Raw genomic sequence first — 15,814 nt, 5'->3', positions numbered from 1 at the left:
GTTTCAATAATTGCCACTCCCTAAACAAACACTAACAAGATTATCAATTTAATTACCTCTTTGTACTTTTGTACTTTTTTGAACTTTAGCTGGGTTACACATGATTTTCCTGAATCATTCTTAATTGGTTGTGAAGAAATCGTTATGTCATGGTTTCTAATAAAAGTATATATAACCAAAGTGGGTAAAATATAGTACTGAGTATGAGAATTTTAACTCTTAATATTTTATTAAGAGTATTTTCTTTCCCGCCAAATGTAGCATAGTCACTAAGAGTGCCAGCTTCCAAAATCAAATGTAGCTCTATACCTCCTAGCTGTGTAATGCTAGGCACCTAGAAATATTTCTATGCTTCAGTTTCCTCAACTATGAAATGGGAATGATAATAATAGTACCCAATTCAGGAGTAACTGAGTTAAAACATGTTAAGTGAGTAGAAAAATATCTGTTACATACTAAGTGTTCAACAACATTGGTTGCTACTGTTGTTGTTAACTACTGACCTGGCTTACTATTACTGTGTCCTTAAGGTTGATCTGTCTTTCCTGTGTGTAATAACATTTATAGTCTTAGACTCTGTCTACTGTGTCAATCAATTTTCTAGTACAGTGACACGTGAAGATCACTAGTCTCTTGTATAGTTTTTTTAAACAAACTATCCAAACTGTTTTGATTCATTCATTTACTCATCATTTATTTGGAAACATATTTTGTGCTAGCGTACTCTTAATTTCTTTGGTTCAAAGAAACCGTGCAGATTTTTCAGAGTTCATAGTTTGAGAATGATTGCTTTACCAGGACAAAGGTCTCTGACTGCCTTCACGGCTTATAAATGTCCATAAATATGGCTCGTGTGTGAGCGTTCAACTGGGTTCTGGATGTTCGGGGTTCTCGTGGCCACGTTTTAATGGATAATCTAGTTTTAATTTTCTCAACTGGACTATCCTATCCAATACTGAAATCCTTCCATCCAGGGAATTATAAAATGCTGGTTATCCCTTGTAATACATCTGTTACTAAGATAACTTGTCACATTAACCATAAAATAATGATTTAGAATTTTGCTCAGGGTAGGCCTGCCACCACTGCTCTGTTTTTCGGGAAAACAAAGTAATTCCTTCCCAAAGACCCTGCCACAAAACCCCTGGGGAACATGTGATTCTGGTCTCCAGACCTTGGCTTGAGGACCTCGTTCATTTTGATATTGGTTTACCTTGTGCAGCTTCTGAACCTGTGAGGTCAGGACATCAGAGATAAATCAACATCTTGATGTTCCCTTTCCAGGAGACAGATCATGCCTCAGACATGGTGAACCGTGCGGTTTTAGATTCCAGAACTCCCGAAGACATGAAGCAGGGCCGGTCTATGGTTGAAGATGCACAGCTGCCCCTAGAGCAGAAAAAGAGGAAAATCCAGAGGAATCTTCGGACATTGGAACAGACTGGACACGTGTCATCCAAAAACAAATACCAAGACATTCTCAATAAGATTGCCAAGGTTGTGGGGAAGAGTATTCTTTCTGCTTTGCGTTAAGTTCAATTCAGTTCAGTCACTCAGTCGTGTCCGACTCTTTGTGACCCCATGAACCACAGCACGCCAGCCTCCCTGTCCATCACCGACTCCTAGAATCTACCCAAACCCATGTCCATTGAGTCCGTGATGCCATCCAACCATCTTATCCTCTGTCTGTGCTAATCATTGCTCACACGCTGGGACTCAGTAGGTGACATGAAAGATTCATAGTTATATACATATGGTTCCTGTCCTCCTCAATATTACAGATTTTTTAAGGTTTCAAAGCAGCTGATGACTTTTAACAGAGAATAACCACAACTCCCCCAATTAAGGGGCTTCCCAGGTGGCCCAGTGGTAAACAATCTGCCTGCCAATGCAGGAAACGCAGGAGATGCAGATTCACTCCCTGGGTTGGGAAAATCCCCTGGAGGAGGAAATGGCAACACGCTCCAGTATTCTTGCTTTGAAACCCCTGTGGACAGAGCAGCTTGGCAGGCTACAGTCTGTAGAGCTGCAAAGAGTTGGACATACTGAGGACACTGAGCTGAGCGTTCAGGCGCAACTCCCCCAAGTTGTCAGAAGAGCTGAAACATACCAGACAGCAATGCTTAGGAAACATAATAGATGAGTTTCATCTGTTGCTTTAAACAATACCTACTAATTTTAAAAGTGACACTTCTAGGAGCGTTCTCTCTTGAGTAATAACTCAAGTTGTCATATAATCCTCTTGCCCATAGGACCTGCCACTGAGATGATACCTCCATGTCCCTGAGAATTTGTCTCTAGTCACTTTAGCCTGAATGCAGTTCAGACTTCAAAGTTAGTTTCTGTTTTCTCATCCCATATTTTTACAGTTGAGAAACTTCCTGAGAAAAGGATATCAAATTAGTGCAAGGAAACATCACAGGAAAAGGCTAGATCTGTTTGCCAAGGATAAGGAAGTATATATTTTGGGTTAAAAAAAAGTTTTTTCATTGTTTTCTTTTGTCCAAATATGCAAACTAAAATGGATCTGGAGGTTAAGGACAGTTACATGATCAGAAAAAAAAGAATTAACTTCTGAAAGGGAAGTGCACTCAGCTTTATTCTTCCATGGAAAGTTATGGCCATTACTGGCAATAGGGTTATTCCTTCCAGCCTGAGTGATTCAAGGGAAGTGGTGCCTTTTCTGTAATTCTGGGTTGGAAAATACTTCTCTTAGGGAATGTACAGTAGAGAAACTGAGGCTTTTGTCTTAAAGAAAGAAAAAAACTATCATGAAGGCATCCCCTCAAAGATTCTACTTAATGAAGAATTTTTAATTAAAAGAAATGGTTTTTAATTTGTCCACAAAGGAAAAATAATAATAAACTGTTTTCTTAAACATTTTCTTAATTTACCAATTAGAATTAAAAAAAAAAAAAAGAATTGTATGTTTGTAAGTTTAACCATACCGTGTCTCTCGCAAGCTGTAAGCAGCTTGATCAGCTTCATGTTCTAGGAGCTCTATTTAAATCCAACTAATAGTTATCCATGTTGAATTTGTTCAGTTAGTCTTGAGATCCCAGTTGTTGTTTGTGCAAATGTTGGAAACTATTTTTCAGATTAAAAAGTATATTTTTAAAAAATTTATTTCACAAATGGGGGCGTCCCTGGTGGTCCAGTGGTGAGGACTCTGAGCTTTCACTGCTGAGGGCCAGGGTTCGATCCCTGGTTGGGAAACTAAGATCCCACAATCCTGGCAGGATAGCTAAGAAAGGAAAGAAAAGAAAATGAATGTAATGATGAAATATAACACTTTTCAGGATAAAGCACTCTCCAAAGTATATATAATTCAAAACATTCTGAAGAAATTGTCTCCTGCTAAAGTCTTGCTTGTACACTTTTTAAAACACTAGTTCTCCTTAGATTAATTGTATACTTACTCTAAAATTGCTTCTTTGCTTTTCCATCAGCCTTACATCTCAAAGTAAAATATGGACACTCCCAGTTCTAAAGTAAAAAGGGAACATTTGGGTGCTGAGAGTTTAAAATGAGGTGACCAAAATAAACTGGTATTGTTGTTTGGTCACTAAGTCAGATCCGACTCTTTGCAACCCCATGGACTGTAGCCCGCCAGAGCCCTCTGCCCATTGGGCTGGTTGCCATTTCCTTCTCTAGGGGTGTTAACCTGACTCGCTCGCATTGGCAGGCAGATTCTTCACTGGTGTGCCACCAGGGAAGCCCAAACTGTTGTAACGGTCACAGAGAGTGATTTGAGTACTAGATATTCTTCTTGTCCCAAAGGGGCAATATTATAACGCAAACTCCTGCTTAAATCTCATACCATGGCCTTTCCTTTTTACCTTAGGATATTCGAAATCAAAGAATCCATCGTAAGCTTCGAAAAGCTGAACTGGAAAAACTTCAGCAGACGCTCAATGCACTTAACAAGAAGGCAGCATTTTTTGAAGAGCAAATCAATTATTATGACACTTACATAAAGACTTGTTTAGACAACTTACAAAGAAAGTGAGTTGAAATCATACACTCTTCTGTAATGTCGTGGTTTATACGAGGTATCAATTCATATACAGTCCTGGGCTGTTCCGGTTGGGTTTGGTAGCAAACTTTGATTTTATCACATAACCGGAAACTAGAATCTCAATTTTATGATTCGCCATTGTGAGCTAAGAAGTCAGGAGTGAATTTAGAAACATGTTAATTCTCTATAAACATTGGCATTAAAATTAGTTTTACCCTGTTGTGTTTCAAAGTAACTTTAAACACTTGGGGAAGCACTTTGATTATTCCTTCTTTTTTAGTCAAAGGTGTCTTTTAAACACTATTATTTTTTTTAAAAAAAGATACCCTTGGGAATATTTACAGTAAACAGTATTTATATGCTTGATAACATTTAAAGCCAGATACTTGCTCTTGCACAGTGCAGCTTAGTGATTTTTAATTGCTTACTGGTCTTTAAACATCATATTGACACAAAAGGCAAAATTTGTCAGTTCTCTATTACCCATTAGCACACATATCATAGTGTTTTTTTTTTTCCACAATATAGCCAATTTTAATGAGTATTATTTGCTCATAATTATTCTTATCACTAGATAAGGTCAATCTTAATTAAATTTTAATTACCCATTTAAATATGTAATTCATTATTTTTATGTAATATTTGTAGTCAAATTGACATTAAAAAATGGTGCTGTACAAAAATGTAAATTTCATTAATCACAGAAGATTTGATGGAGGAATATAACCAAATTTAAACCTCATTTATCTGGACCCCACTAGTTCTGATTGATTTGCAGCCTTTAAATTACTTTTATGCTATTCCTGCAAGGAAGAAAGTTGGTCAAGCTAATATATAGTAGAAATAAAGTTGTGAGAGATTTTCTTTACATATTTACTGCATCTACAACAAGGCATTTTACAAGCTCTGCAGTCAAGTGAGATAGATTGGGATTCTCTCTTACATTGTGTGATCTTGAACCAATCCAGTGTTCTCTGAAGTCTCAATTTTCTCATCTTTAAGTGGGATTTGGGAGTACCAGCCTCACACGTGTTGTAATGAGAGCTAAATGGAATACTGTGGAACAGAGGAATTTATTTTGGAACACAACGGAAAGGTTAATTCTGTAAATGTGAGGCAGTATTTAGAAAGCACTTGGAACAGGGATGGCCATCTAGTGTTTGTTAAATAAATTCGTTAAACTAAACACTTTTAATGACCCCTTCCCTTAGGAGTGTGTACACAGTTCATTTCACAGCACCTCAGCTGCTTGCAAAGTGACTTAAGGGAGCCGTGTGGTCCCATCGGCTGAGACAACAGAGTGCAAGTGTTATGAAGCATATTCGTCTGTAATTCAAACTTGAGTCACATTGAAAACAGCTTTCCCTTAACCAATTCAGTAGGAGATTTCACTGTGCAAGGATGGTTGTCACTGATGATCACACAATATAAAGTTGCCCAGGTTCCATACCTGGAGGCCAGGGGTGGACGGGGGTGTGCTCTCCTGGCCGCTGTACTGCCAGGAACATCTGAGTTTGCCACCTTCATGGCAGATGGTCTGTTCTTATGTTGCCAGAAATACTCGGAGATCAATTAAACTTGATGGAAAAGGAGAACCCAGAGGGATGAAGCGGGCGAAGCCAGTGCGGTACACAGCTGCAAAGCTGCAGGAGAAGGGTGTCCTCCTGGACATAGACGATCTTCAGGCAAACCAGTGAGTGGCGCCCTGAATCTGCACAGAACACATGCCCCCTCTCATCACGCACATCAGATCTGACTCACATTAATTCAGCTTCCTGTGGCCTTTGAAGAAAGCTTCACTGGGTCTATCAGGGCTTCCCCTTGATTTCAGATGACAGGAGAAAACACACATATTGTAATCTCTGGGCTTTCCACCAGGCCTGGCACTGATTGAGAGGTTGAGTTTCCCATGGCTTTGCCAGCCTCGCCTTTCCCTCCAAAAGTACTGAGTCATAGCGATGAGAATGCAAGGCTGCCTTTCCAAAGCCCTTTCAAAAGTAGATTATTTGCTTTGTCTTTTTCAGAAAGTGGGATTTAAAAAATTGACATTTTACTCAGTGTGCTATTTTCTGCCTGCTTTCAAAGCAAATGGTTTACTGTTTCTATCAATTTGTATTTCCTTAGGTTTGAAGACAAGATAGAAACCGTTGCTGCCTAGCTCCGAAAAAAATAGATTAATTTTGTTAAAGGCAAACAGGGAGCTGGAGTGATGTGGCTTTGAATGACCCAGGGCCCTCATTCATTCAGCAGTAACGATCTGAGTGCTCTGGGACACCTTGCACTGTCCTGGGACCTGTAGGGACCCAGACTTAGAGCCAAACACCCCCATCCCCAGCCTCAGAGGGTTTCAAGCCCAGGAGCGACCACAGAATTCAGCTTTTGTTTCTATGAGTTCCTTTTGTAAAAGGCAAGGATATGTCTCCTGCCACATTGTCCAGCATCCCCCCTTCCATAATTGGGAGATGATGAGTAGCTGGGTATAAACAAATATGTTGAATTAAAAAAAAAAAAAACAAAAACAGTCTGACCTTTGGTCTTGCTCAGTGAGAGTTATTTACAGTTGCAAAACAGGACCTTTCTGAGAATTCCCTGGGGATCCAGTGGCTAAGACTCTGCACTCCCATTACAGGGGGCTTGGGTTCAATCCCTGATCAGGGAACTAGATCCCACATGCCACAACTAAGACCCTATGCAACCAAAGAAATAAAAATAAATATTAAAAACACACACACACACACAGGACTTTTCTAATTTGAAAGCCACAGAGGGTGCCTTGCCTGGGTCAGAGCCACTCCAGCAGCAGTGTATTAGAAGTGTATTAGAAGTGGAGGAGAAACTCGCATCCCAGGCACCACACCAGGTGCCCTTGGAGTCGCTGTTTCAAAGAACCAGATTCTTATGCTCCATCACTCCCTTTCCCCTTGTGGGAGGCCAGACTCACTGCGTGCGGTCCTCTGTAACTCCTGCTTCCTCCAAGGCCTGGCTTCCCTTCCATTTATTCCATCCTGCCTTCTCTTTGACTCAGACCAACTCAGAGAAAATGCTTCTTCTTCTTTGAAGTTGCCATAAAAGTAACCATCTAAACAACTAACCTCCTGTCAGCCATGCAGTCAACACTTAAGAGTTCTGTGAATCTCATACAATTTCCACTGTATCTTATGCTCTTTAAGACCTAGGGTCATCTTTTGCCTTTCTTTTGTAACAAAGCACCTACTCCAGTGCTCTACGGGCTACAGATCTCCACAGGAGCCATCAGACCTAGTTCCCGTGAGCCAAATCAGGAAAAGATGATGGGAGACTTGGGGTAACTTACTTGGGGTTTTCCCAGCAGGCTGTTCGCTGAGGGGGTTGACCGAGGATTCCATTCGTTTCAGCTTTAAGCATATATTTGCAGTTCCACATGTGTGAATGGTCCTCTCTTCACTAGGTTTAAAAATGTTACATTTGATATCTCATCTACTGAAGATGTGGGTATCTTCGATGTCAGATCAAAATTCCTGGGTGTTGAGATGGAGAAGGTTCAGCTCAATATTCAGGTAAGCTGGAATTCCTGCATATTGGGGGGAGTTTTATAAAGGAGGGGGTCATTCTTGGCTTCCTTGGCTTGCATTCTTCGTGACAAACAGTGGCATTTAGCTGTAGACCAATACCACCATTATTTGCCCGTCTTTAAGTATTGATGATTTTTTAAAAGCTATGGTTCTTCAAATTATTGGAACTTAAACTGCTTTTAAATGGTAAACCATAGCATTGAGTTTTTCTAAGCCATGTTTTCATTTTGAAACTTAGAGAAAAGAATAATACACAACAGTATTCAGAGCTATTGATTAAAGGCTGGAAACTTTCTTTTTCTTAAGAAATTGCATTTCTAAGATAACATATACCCAGGATTGAAACTTTCTGGATCTCATTTCTCCTTTTCTTTCTCCTTCCTAGAATTATTTTTATATCAGGTTCTTAAATTTCTTTGTTAATTCTTTGGGATCACAAGCAAGGAAAACATTGTACAAAACAGATGGCTATAAATTGAAAAGTGAGGTTTGCCGTCCGAATTATTGTATTTTTTAAAATAAGAATCACATTTAAGCCAAATATGCTTGAATATAAACTGAGAAAATAGTTTGTGCCATCAAAAGAAGAAAAAAAAAGAAAGTGGAGGGTGTTTGCAGCAAACATTTACCTACTCCAACTTCTTAATGCTTAGCACAGGATCAATCTAGATCCTTAGAGATCATCCTTAAACTGCTCTTTAGATCAGTTTAGAGATGTGATTGAGTTTTCTTTTTTGTATGAGGTTTTCAATGGAAATAACCCTTATTTACTTGGGCCCCAAACTACTTGTAAAATGGTCCCCAGGTGTTCTGGTGCGTCTACATGAATCATCGTGACAAACCACTGGGAATGGTGTAAGTTCTAGGCTCACTGCCTGCCTGACCTGTGGCTGAGATCAAGGAAGTTATACCCCCACCCCTAAGCCATGGGGTAAAACACCAGGGCCCTTCTTTTCTGTCTGGCATTCCTTGTAAGCGTAAAGAACAAAAGAAAGAAAGAAAGAAAGAAAAAGCTAACTGGTTTGATAAAGACACTGAGATAATGGAGTAAATTGGAGAAAATTGAAGATATTATGTAATTTTGAAAAGTATACTGAAGTAAATAGTTTTCTAATGTATTTTAAATGTCACTAAATGTATCTGTTTAAAAATTAAACTGAACGTCTTGACTCACTCCATGGAACACTTAGAGAAATTAAAGAAGAGAAAAGAATGCAGTGATGCGCTTTGGTTAGTGATTCTTCTCTAAAGCAAAGATATATCATGGATTGCCAAGAAGGAAATGCCCCAAGGCCAATCAACATCTACTGAACAGATGAATCACCAGTGACCAGGAGACACCTGTTTAGAGAGGCCTTGGGAATTGTACAGGACTTCCTTTTAACGTGGGTGCAAACATCCAGCTTCACTTGCTCCTTTGTTAAAGTTCCATAGTAGGATTAGCTGTTCACGCCCTTCACTTCGACATTCAGTTGTCAAATGTTACTCCTTAGCTGTCTGCAGATGGCTAGTATGCTCCAGATTTTTTAAGTCATTCATGTATATCATAGGACCAGTTATATAATTTTCAGGGGTCAGTGCAAAATGAAAATGCAGAGCTCCTTACTCAAAATTGGTGAGAATTTCAAGATGGTAACAACAGAACATTAAGTGCAAGGCCCTTTGTCTAATCAGGGGACTGTGTGCAGATCGAATGCCCACAGAGCCAGCCCTGTATAAAATGATTGTCAGACATAAAGTCAGACATCTTGTCACATATGGCTTTTAGACGGTTCTAGTATGAAGTGAATTTTAAGAAAGAGAAATATGATGGCCAGGTCTTTAGTTTGAGTCAAGGACTTTGTTTCTAAAAGGACAAAGGGAGATTCCTTCTAACTCTATGTGTCTAGATTTTCTTCAACCCACTGTTTCCTCGGTTCATAAAGATTATATCCTGTAGCCATGTACATAACAGGAAGGCGTGACTTACATGAAGGGGTTCTGCTTATACAGATAATGGCTGGTGTTTATGGAGGGCTGCAGCCTTGGCGTTCTTTTCCCAGGTGAAGAACTGAGGTTCAGAAAGCATGCTATGGAAGGGGCCCCTGGAGTCCAAACCCTGCATCTCTCTGCTCCGCTGCCTGGCTCACAGGATTCCAGTTGATCCTGACCAGACAAGAGTGGCTTATAAAGGGTTTGCAGACTCCTTGATCTCATCTACCCAGTAACATCTGTGGAGTTGGCAGTGTCAAGCCCCACTTTACGCACAAGAAAACACAACTTCAGCGAGGTTATATGTTGTTGCAATCTTATAGAAAATAGTGGAGCTGAGACTAAAATCTGGTCTTCAACCACGAGTTCGATCAGAGTTCCTCCGTTCCCCACATGGGGGGCCCAGCTAATTTCCCTCTGTACATGATTCCTTCTCAACCAAACCATGTTGGTTTCTTTCTTTTCCACGAGACTTTAACAGATGTTGCCTGTCCCAAAGGAAAAGTGAACCTCCACCCCTGTTTAATAGTCAAAAGCATTCTTGATCAAACAACTTCACTTCCCTGTGGCATTTCCATCTCAGAAGCATTTCTAAATAATGGAGGGGTTTTAGTTGAGTGCAGTTGGAGCTAATTGAGAAAGTGGAGCAGGAAGCTGGCAAGAGCCCATGTTCTCTCAAAGATGATTCCAACTTCTGCAGGTGGCCATGCTCGTTGCAGACACAAGGTATTATCATTAAAAAGCAAGAAGTTTTCAGAACTAGAAGCAGGAAAACAAGACTGGGTATGAGCCTAGGGCAGTTCAGGAATGATATCTTCTGTTTGGGGAGGGCCCCTGTCCTGCATTATTATAAAATGTTACTGCTTAGTCTCATGTGTGTGACTGGTGTGACCCAGTTATTCATTTATAAATGAAGGAAATTTTATTAGTTTTTCTTTGTTTATACAGCAGTGATGAAACATAGAGTGATAAACTTACTTGAGGTTGAGGAACAGAATACAGGAACACAAGTAGTCTGTCTAAATCAGGAGGAGTTGCTTTGTCCGTTGGTCTCCAAATGTCAGTCTCACAATTTTCATCAATAAATAGATCATTTCTCCCCATTTCTACATATTTATTTATAAAGTATACATGCACTTGGCCCTTTACTAAAAATTTATTTTATAAAATACACAGAAAATGTGAATACTTAAGGAATGAGGGGAAAAAAATAAAGAGGAGTTTCTAATATTCTTTCTGCTCCTCAGTGAATTGTCTGACTCTCACTTCAGAAAACACTGGCTCTTCTACAGGATATACCTCATCTTGCTGTCACCTCTATGTCTTGTTTTTCAATTAAAATTAAACTTTTAATTATATATCTAATGTTAATGGTATTGGTTTTCTCTCATACAGTCCTTATCAATTCTAAAAATCTGTTTTCTTTCATTGAGATGAGTGATTCTCAGACTATGGCACCCAAACTAACAGTATCATCACCCCTTGGGAACTTGTTAAAATGCCAATTCTTGAGCCCTCCCCCAGAGCTCCAAAATCAGAGGTTCCTGGGGGTGGGGCCCAGCAATCTGTGTTAACTGGCCTGTGTTTCATTAAGAAAGCAGCTGATTCCGATGCACACTGAAGTATAAGAGTCCCCACCGAGGTCCTTAGGTCAACTGAATCTTATTTTTGTCAACAAATTCTTCTAGAATGTGTTTTAAATGTGGGAAATGTCAAGTTGAAGCTGTGATTGGTGTTCCTTGCAATTGCAGGATTTACTTCAGATGCAGTATGAAGGCGTAGCTGTGATGAAAATGTTTGATAAAGTTAAAGTGAATGTAAACCTTCTCATATACCTGCTGAACAAGAAATTCTACGGGAAGTGAAGTGCCTCCAGAAATCTCTCGGATTCTGTATCACCTGGATTAGGAAATGAATCTGTTTAGTATTTTTGTTTCTAAACATGATTGAGATCACTGCTTATAAACGTGTGATTTTTTTTTTTCAAGACCAAAACTGTTCTGAAGAATGTACCCACGTGCCTTTCTGATAATCTGATACTGCAGTAGAATGAGACACGGAATGAATTCCTGTAAACGCTGCCATGCTGTAATGTGGTGTGCGTGCTCTGATTTAAATCTTTGGACATTTTGGGATTTGTTTTAAAGTAGGGAGATGATCATTTTAGCTGACTAGGGACAAATGTGTAAACCTATTTTCCTATGAGAAAAATTTTAAATGTCCCATTTGAATAATGTACCTCTTCATAGATTTTTTTGTTGTTGTTGTTTTGATCTGTGGAGAAATGGAAACTGAATTATTTGTAATGAATTATTTAGACAGATAACTTGGTTCTAAGCCCTGCCTCCTGGGAGTTATTGATTTTAAAGAGAACTTTTGTGCAATTCAAAATGAGTTTTATAACTAATTGAAAGTGACAGTACAATAACACTTTCTGTACAAAGGCATATATTTTATGTGATTTATTCCTACTCAGTGAAGGGCACTACTGCCCCAGGGTGAAGACCCTCGGACCCAGAGCCTTTAAGTGACTAAGGAGTACCGTTAACAGCAATCCAAGGCCCCCATTTCCACCCCTCACAATCTATTTGAATATTTCCATTGTGCCTCTCAAGCTTTTGTAATGCAATACGATCAGTATCTGGATGGTTTTTAAATGTATTCTTTGAAAAATTGTTTTATGTAAAATAAATGTTACTGAATTACATTAATTTGCCTTTTGCCTGAATAAATCCAGATCATTTAGTGGGTAGGAGAAGCTTCTTGGTGGGGCCTTTGGGGAAAAGAAGTACCATTGACCCTCAAACGACATGAGGTTTGATCTGTGTGGGGCCACTTACATGTGAACTTTTTCAACTGACAATTTAAACGAAACATGAATTTCTCTTTGACATCTTTTTAGTTTTGATACCTAGTGTTAATAAGATGTGTAACATCTACAGTGTTTTATAACATATAAGACAATATTAATATAGGTACTGAGGAATTACTTATTTTATAACAGATGACAGACTTTCAGTATTGACAAATATAGTGCAGTACTGTAAATGTCTTTTCCTTATGATTTTAATAACCTTTTCTCTAGCTACTTTATTGTAAGAATACAGTGTATAATACATATAACATAAACAATATGTGTTAATCAAGTGTTTATGTTATTGGTAAGGGGCTTCCCAGGTGGCTCAGTGGTAAAGAATCCATCTGCCAATGCAGGAGACCCAGGAGACACAGGTTCAATCCCTGGGTCAGGAAGATCCCCTGGAGAAGGAAATAGCAACCGATTCTAGTATTCTTGCCTGGAAAATCCCATAAACAGAGGAGCCTGGGGGGCTACAGTCCATGGGGCCATAAAGAGTCAGACACGACTGAGCACACACACGTTATTGGTTAGACTTTAGGTCAACAGTAGGCTATTAGTAGTTGAGTTTTAGGGGAGTCACAAGTTATACTCAGATTTTTGACTGCATGAAGAGTGCATGAGTGAGGCTTTTAACCCCCACATTGGTTAAAGGGTCAACTGTAATACACCTATACCTGTACTATGTAGAATACAGTTTACAGGGAGAAAAAAATAATTTTCCCTCTATCCTTCAGGGTCTTGGCTGAGGACCACACCCCCAAAATAAAAGATTAACAGGAGAAAAAGAGTTTAGTAACTCCTATACATCCTACATACATGCGAGACACACGGGAAAAACTGAGTAACTCCCCCAAATAGCCCAAGCCACCCCCTTAAATTTCCAGCTAAAGACAAAGACAATGGGGGAGGGAAGCAGTTACGGGAGGCAATCGGGAGATTTCCCTTAAAAATGTAAAAGTCTTTCACAAAAGGGTAACTCCTTGGTTTCGAGAGCTTCTCCTGTATCTGCTGCTTTTCAAAACTAGCCAGTTTGAAGTACTCCTCCTACCAGAGATACGTATTCTGCTCCCTTTCAAGAGTGGCTGCTGTGACCCAGAGTTCCAAACCCTGTGACTGAGACGAGCAGGAAGTCTGTTTCCTCGGTGGTAAGCGAGCAGTGCTCCAAGTTCCAGGGCCACAAGCTGGCACTGGGCTCTGCCCTTGTCACTGATTCAGGGAAAGAAGTCCAGGGCGAGTCCTTTTGTTCCAAGTTCCACATGTTGTTTCTGCTTACTTCCATTGGCCAAGACTTGGACACATGGCCGCCACTAGCTTCAGGAGAGGCTGGGCAGTAAGGTCTGTAACTGTAACTCAGCAGCCATGTGCCCAGTGAAAACCCGCGGTTCTAGTTGTAAAGAAATGGAGCAGTGATACCTGGCGACGAACCAGCTGTCTCTACCACAACAGTAACCCAGATGCTCAGGCTAACCCTGACCAGAGTACCCCTGACACTTTGTTCATTCATTCAACAGGCCTTATGCTCCATGGGGATTACCAAATACTGAAAAACTGGGTTAGCCTATGCTCATTTGGCATAAGCCTCCCAGATGGCACCAGTGGTAAAGAATCCACCCGCTGGTGCAGGAGACACAAGAGAAAGTTTTGATCCCTGGATGGGGAAGAGCCCCTAGAGTAAGAAATGGCAACCCACTCCAGTATTCCTGCCCGGAAAATCCCACAGACAGAGGAAGAGTTAGACACGACTGAGCGCACGTGCACACGTTTGGCACAAATGAAGGTAAGATAGAATTTGGAAAATTCAAATTTAAAAAAGTCAAATCTGCTACTTTAATAATGGTTTCAGGTTATACAGATTTTTGACAGAGGTAAATACCTTGAAGCAATGTTGTCTCAACAGTTTGTAGATGTGGGTTTTTTAATGCATTACCTTTACTACAGACTTCTATCAGAGCAATCATTAAACATACAGTTAACTTCACCTTGAGACTAAACCCTGTCTCCTCCAACTAGCATTAGGTGAGGAACAGGAACCTGTAGGAAGTCGGTGGTAAATTAAACTTCCTTCTTCATCCTCTAGGAAAGACTTTAAGTGGAAATGTACAAGAGGAGCCAAAATTAGGGGAAGATGTTTAGAGATAAAAGCCAACCTTTAGCAGGGTCTCAAAAGGGGGCTTGTCTTAACTTTTGAGTGACATGCTTGAGTATTATTTGTATGGATGAAGATCTTTGTATCATGGCAGCACCCTCAAGGAAAGCTGTGAATGTTTTCTCTTGGCCCACAAGATGAGGTAATTGTTAAAGATGTTACCAATTGCTACTTGTTTGAGATCTTGAAGGGACATAATTGAATGAGTGACCCTGAGAAGGAAGCAGGTAAGGAGGACAAGGAGCCAGTGGAGGCATGGGTGCAAAGACTCCTGGAGCCAAGGCCTGCACCTTTCTCAGGAGGACTGAACCACCCCTACATCAGGGCACAGTTGCTCCCTACATCAGGGCATAGTTGCTCCCTACAACCCTGAGCCACTAAGACTCTTGGGCAGTGTAGGGGAGAGAAAATAATTTTCCCTATACCCTTTGAGTTCTTTACTGAGACTCCCTATGCTAAATGATAAACAAGAGGAAAACAAATAGTTGATTAACATGGGAGATACTCAGGAAAACTGCATAAAAATCCCCCAAATGGCTCAAGCTACCACCTTAGACGGGCTTCCCTGGTAGCTCAAATGGTTAAGAATCTGCCTGCAATTTAGGAGACCAGTTTCGATCCCTGGGTCCAGAATATGCCCTGGAGAAGAGAATGGCAACCCATTCCAGTATTCTTGCCTTGAGAATTCCATGGACAGAGGAGCCTGGCGGGCTACAGTCCATGAAGTCACAAAGAGTCGGACATGACTGAGCAACTAACACACACACACACACACACACACACACCACCTTAGACACTATCTTCAGCTAAGATAAAGATGTGAGGAAGCTGGGAGTGGGGGCAATTCTCCAGAAGGTGAGAAGAGGAAACATAGGCGCTGCAGATAAGACTGGGAAAAGTTATCTCTGGAAATAGCACTCTTCCTGGCAAGCCCCCTTTCTACTGTGAATTTCCCTTACAATTTCCTTTACACAGAACTTCCACTCTGCTCTCAGAGCTTCTCCTGTGTCTGCGGTTTCTCAATATAAGATTATGTCAAAGAGGCCTGTTTAGGGTGGCCTGTTCTGCTACCCTTCCCCAGCTTCCTCCCCAGGGCGCAAAGCTTTCCTTACTCATAGGAAGAAGAAAGAAAACACTGGTTTTGCTTTAAAGACACATAGCGATTGAAACACCTAACTTCATTTTTACATAGCTGACTCCTGTATCTTGATGTATGTTTGATCACGGTTGTTCCACTGTTAACAAATCGTTTTTGGTCTGAAATGCTG

At 40.3% G+C, this 15,814-nt stretch overlaps 1 protein-coding gene across 1 annotated transcript in view; it reads left to right on the top strand.

Annotated features, from left to right (window-relative positions):
• IQGAP2 (IQ motif containing GTPase activating protein 2) overlaps positions 1-12,251 on the top strand; it is a 306,733-nt gene extending 294,482 nt beyond the window's left edge. The window contains exons 32-36 of the mRNA XM_006051068.4: positions 1,285-1,497; positions 3,845-4,005; positions 5,574-5,711; positions 7,446-7,554; positions 11,292-12,251. Of these exons, the coding sequence (XP_006051130.3) occupies positions 1,285-1,497; positions 3,845-4,005; positions 5,574-5,711; positions 7,446-7,554; positions 11,292-11,405 (735 nt within the window). The 3' untranslated portion in view covers positions 11,406-12,251. The remainder of the gene's footprint in view (positions 1-1,284; positions 1,498-3,844; positions 4,006-5,573; positions 5,712-7,445; positions 7,555-11,291) is intronic.
• Positions 12,252-15,814: the final 3,563 nt, after the last annotated feature.

Source organism: Bubalus bubalis, chromosome 11, assembly GCF_019923935.1.
Source record: "Bubalus bubalis isolate 160015118507 breed Murrah chromosome 11, NDDB_SH_1, whole genome shotgun sequence".
Lineage (NCBI taxonomy): Eukaryota > Metazoa > Chordata > Mammalia > Artiodactyla > Bovidae > Bubalus > Bubalus bubalis.
The sequence above is the reverse complement of the archived record's forward strand: the minus strand, read 5'-3'. Positions and strand labels throughout refer to the sequence as shown.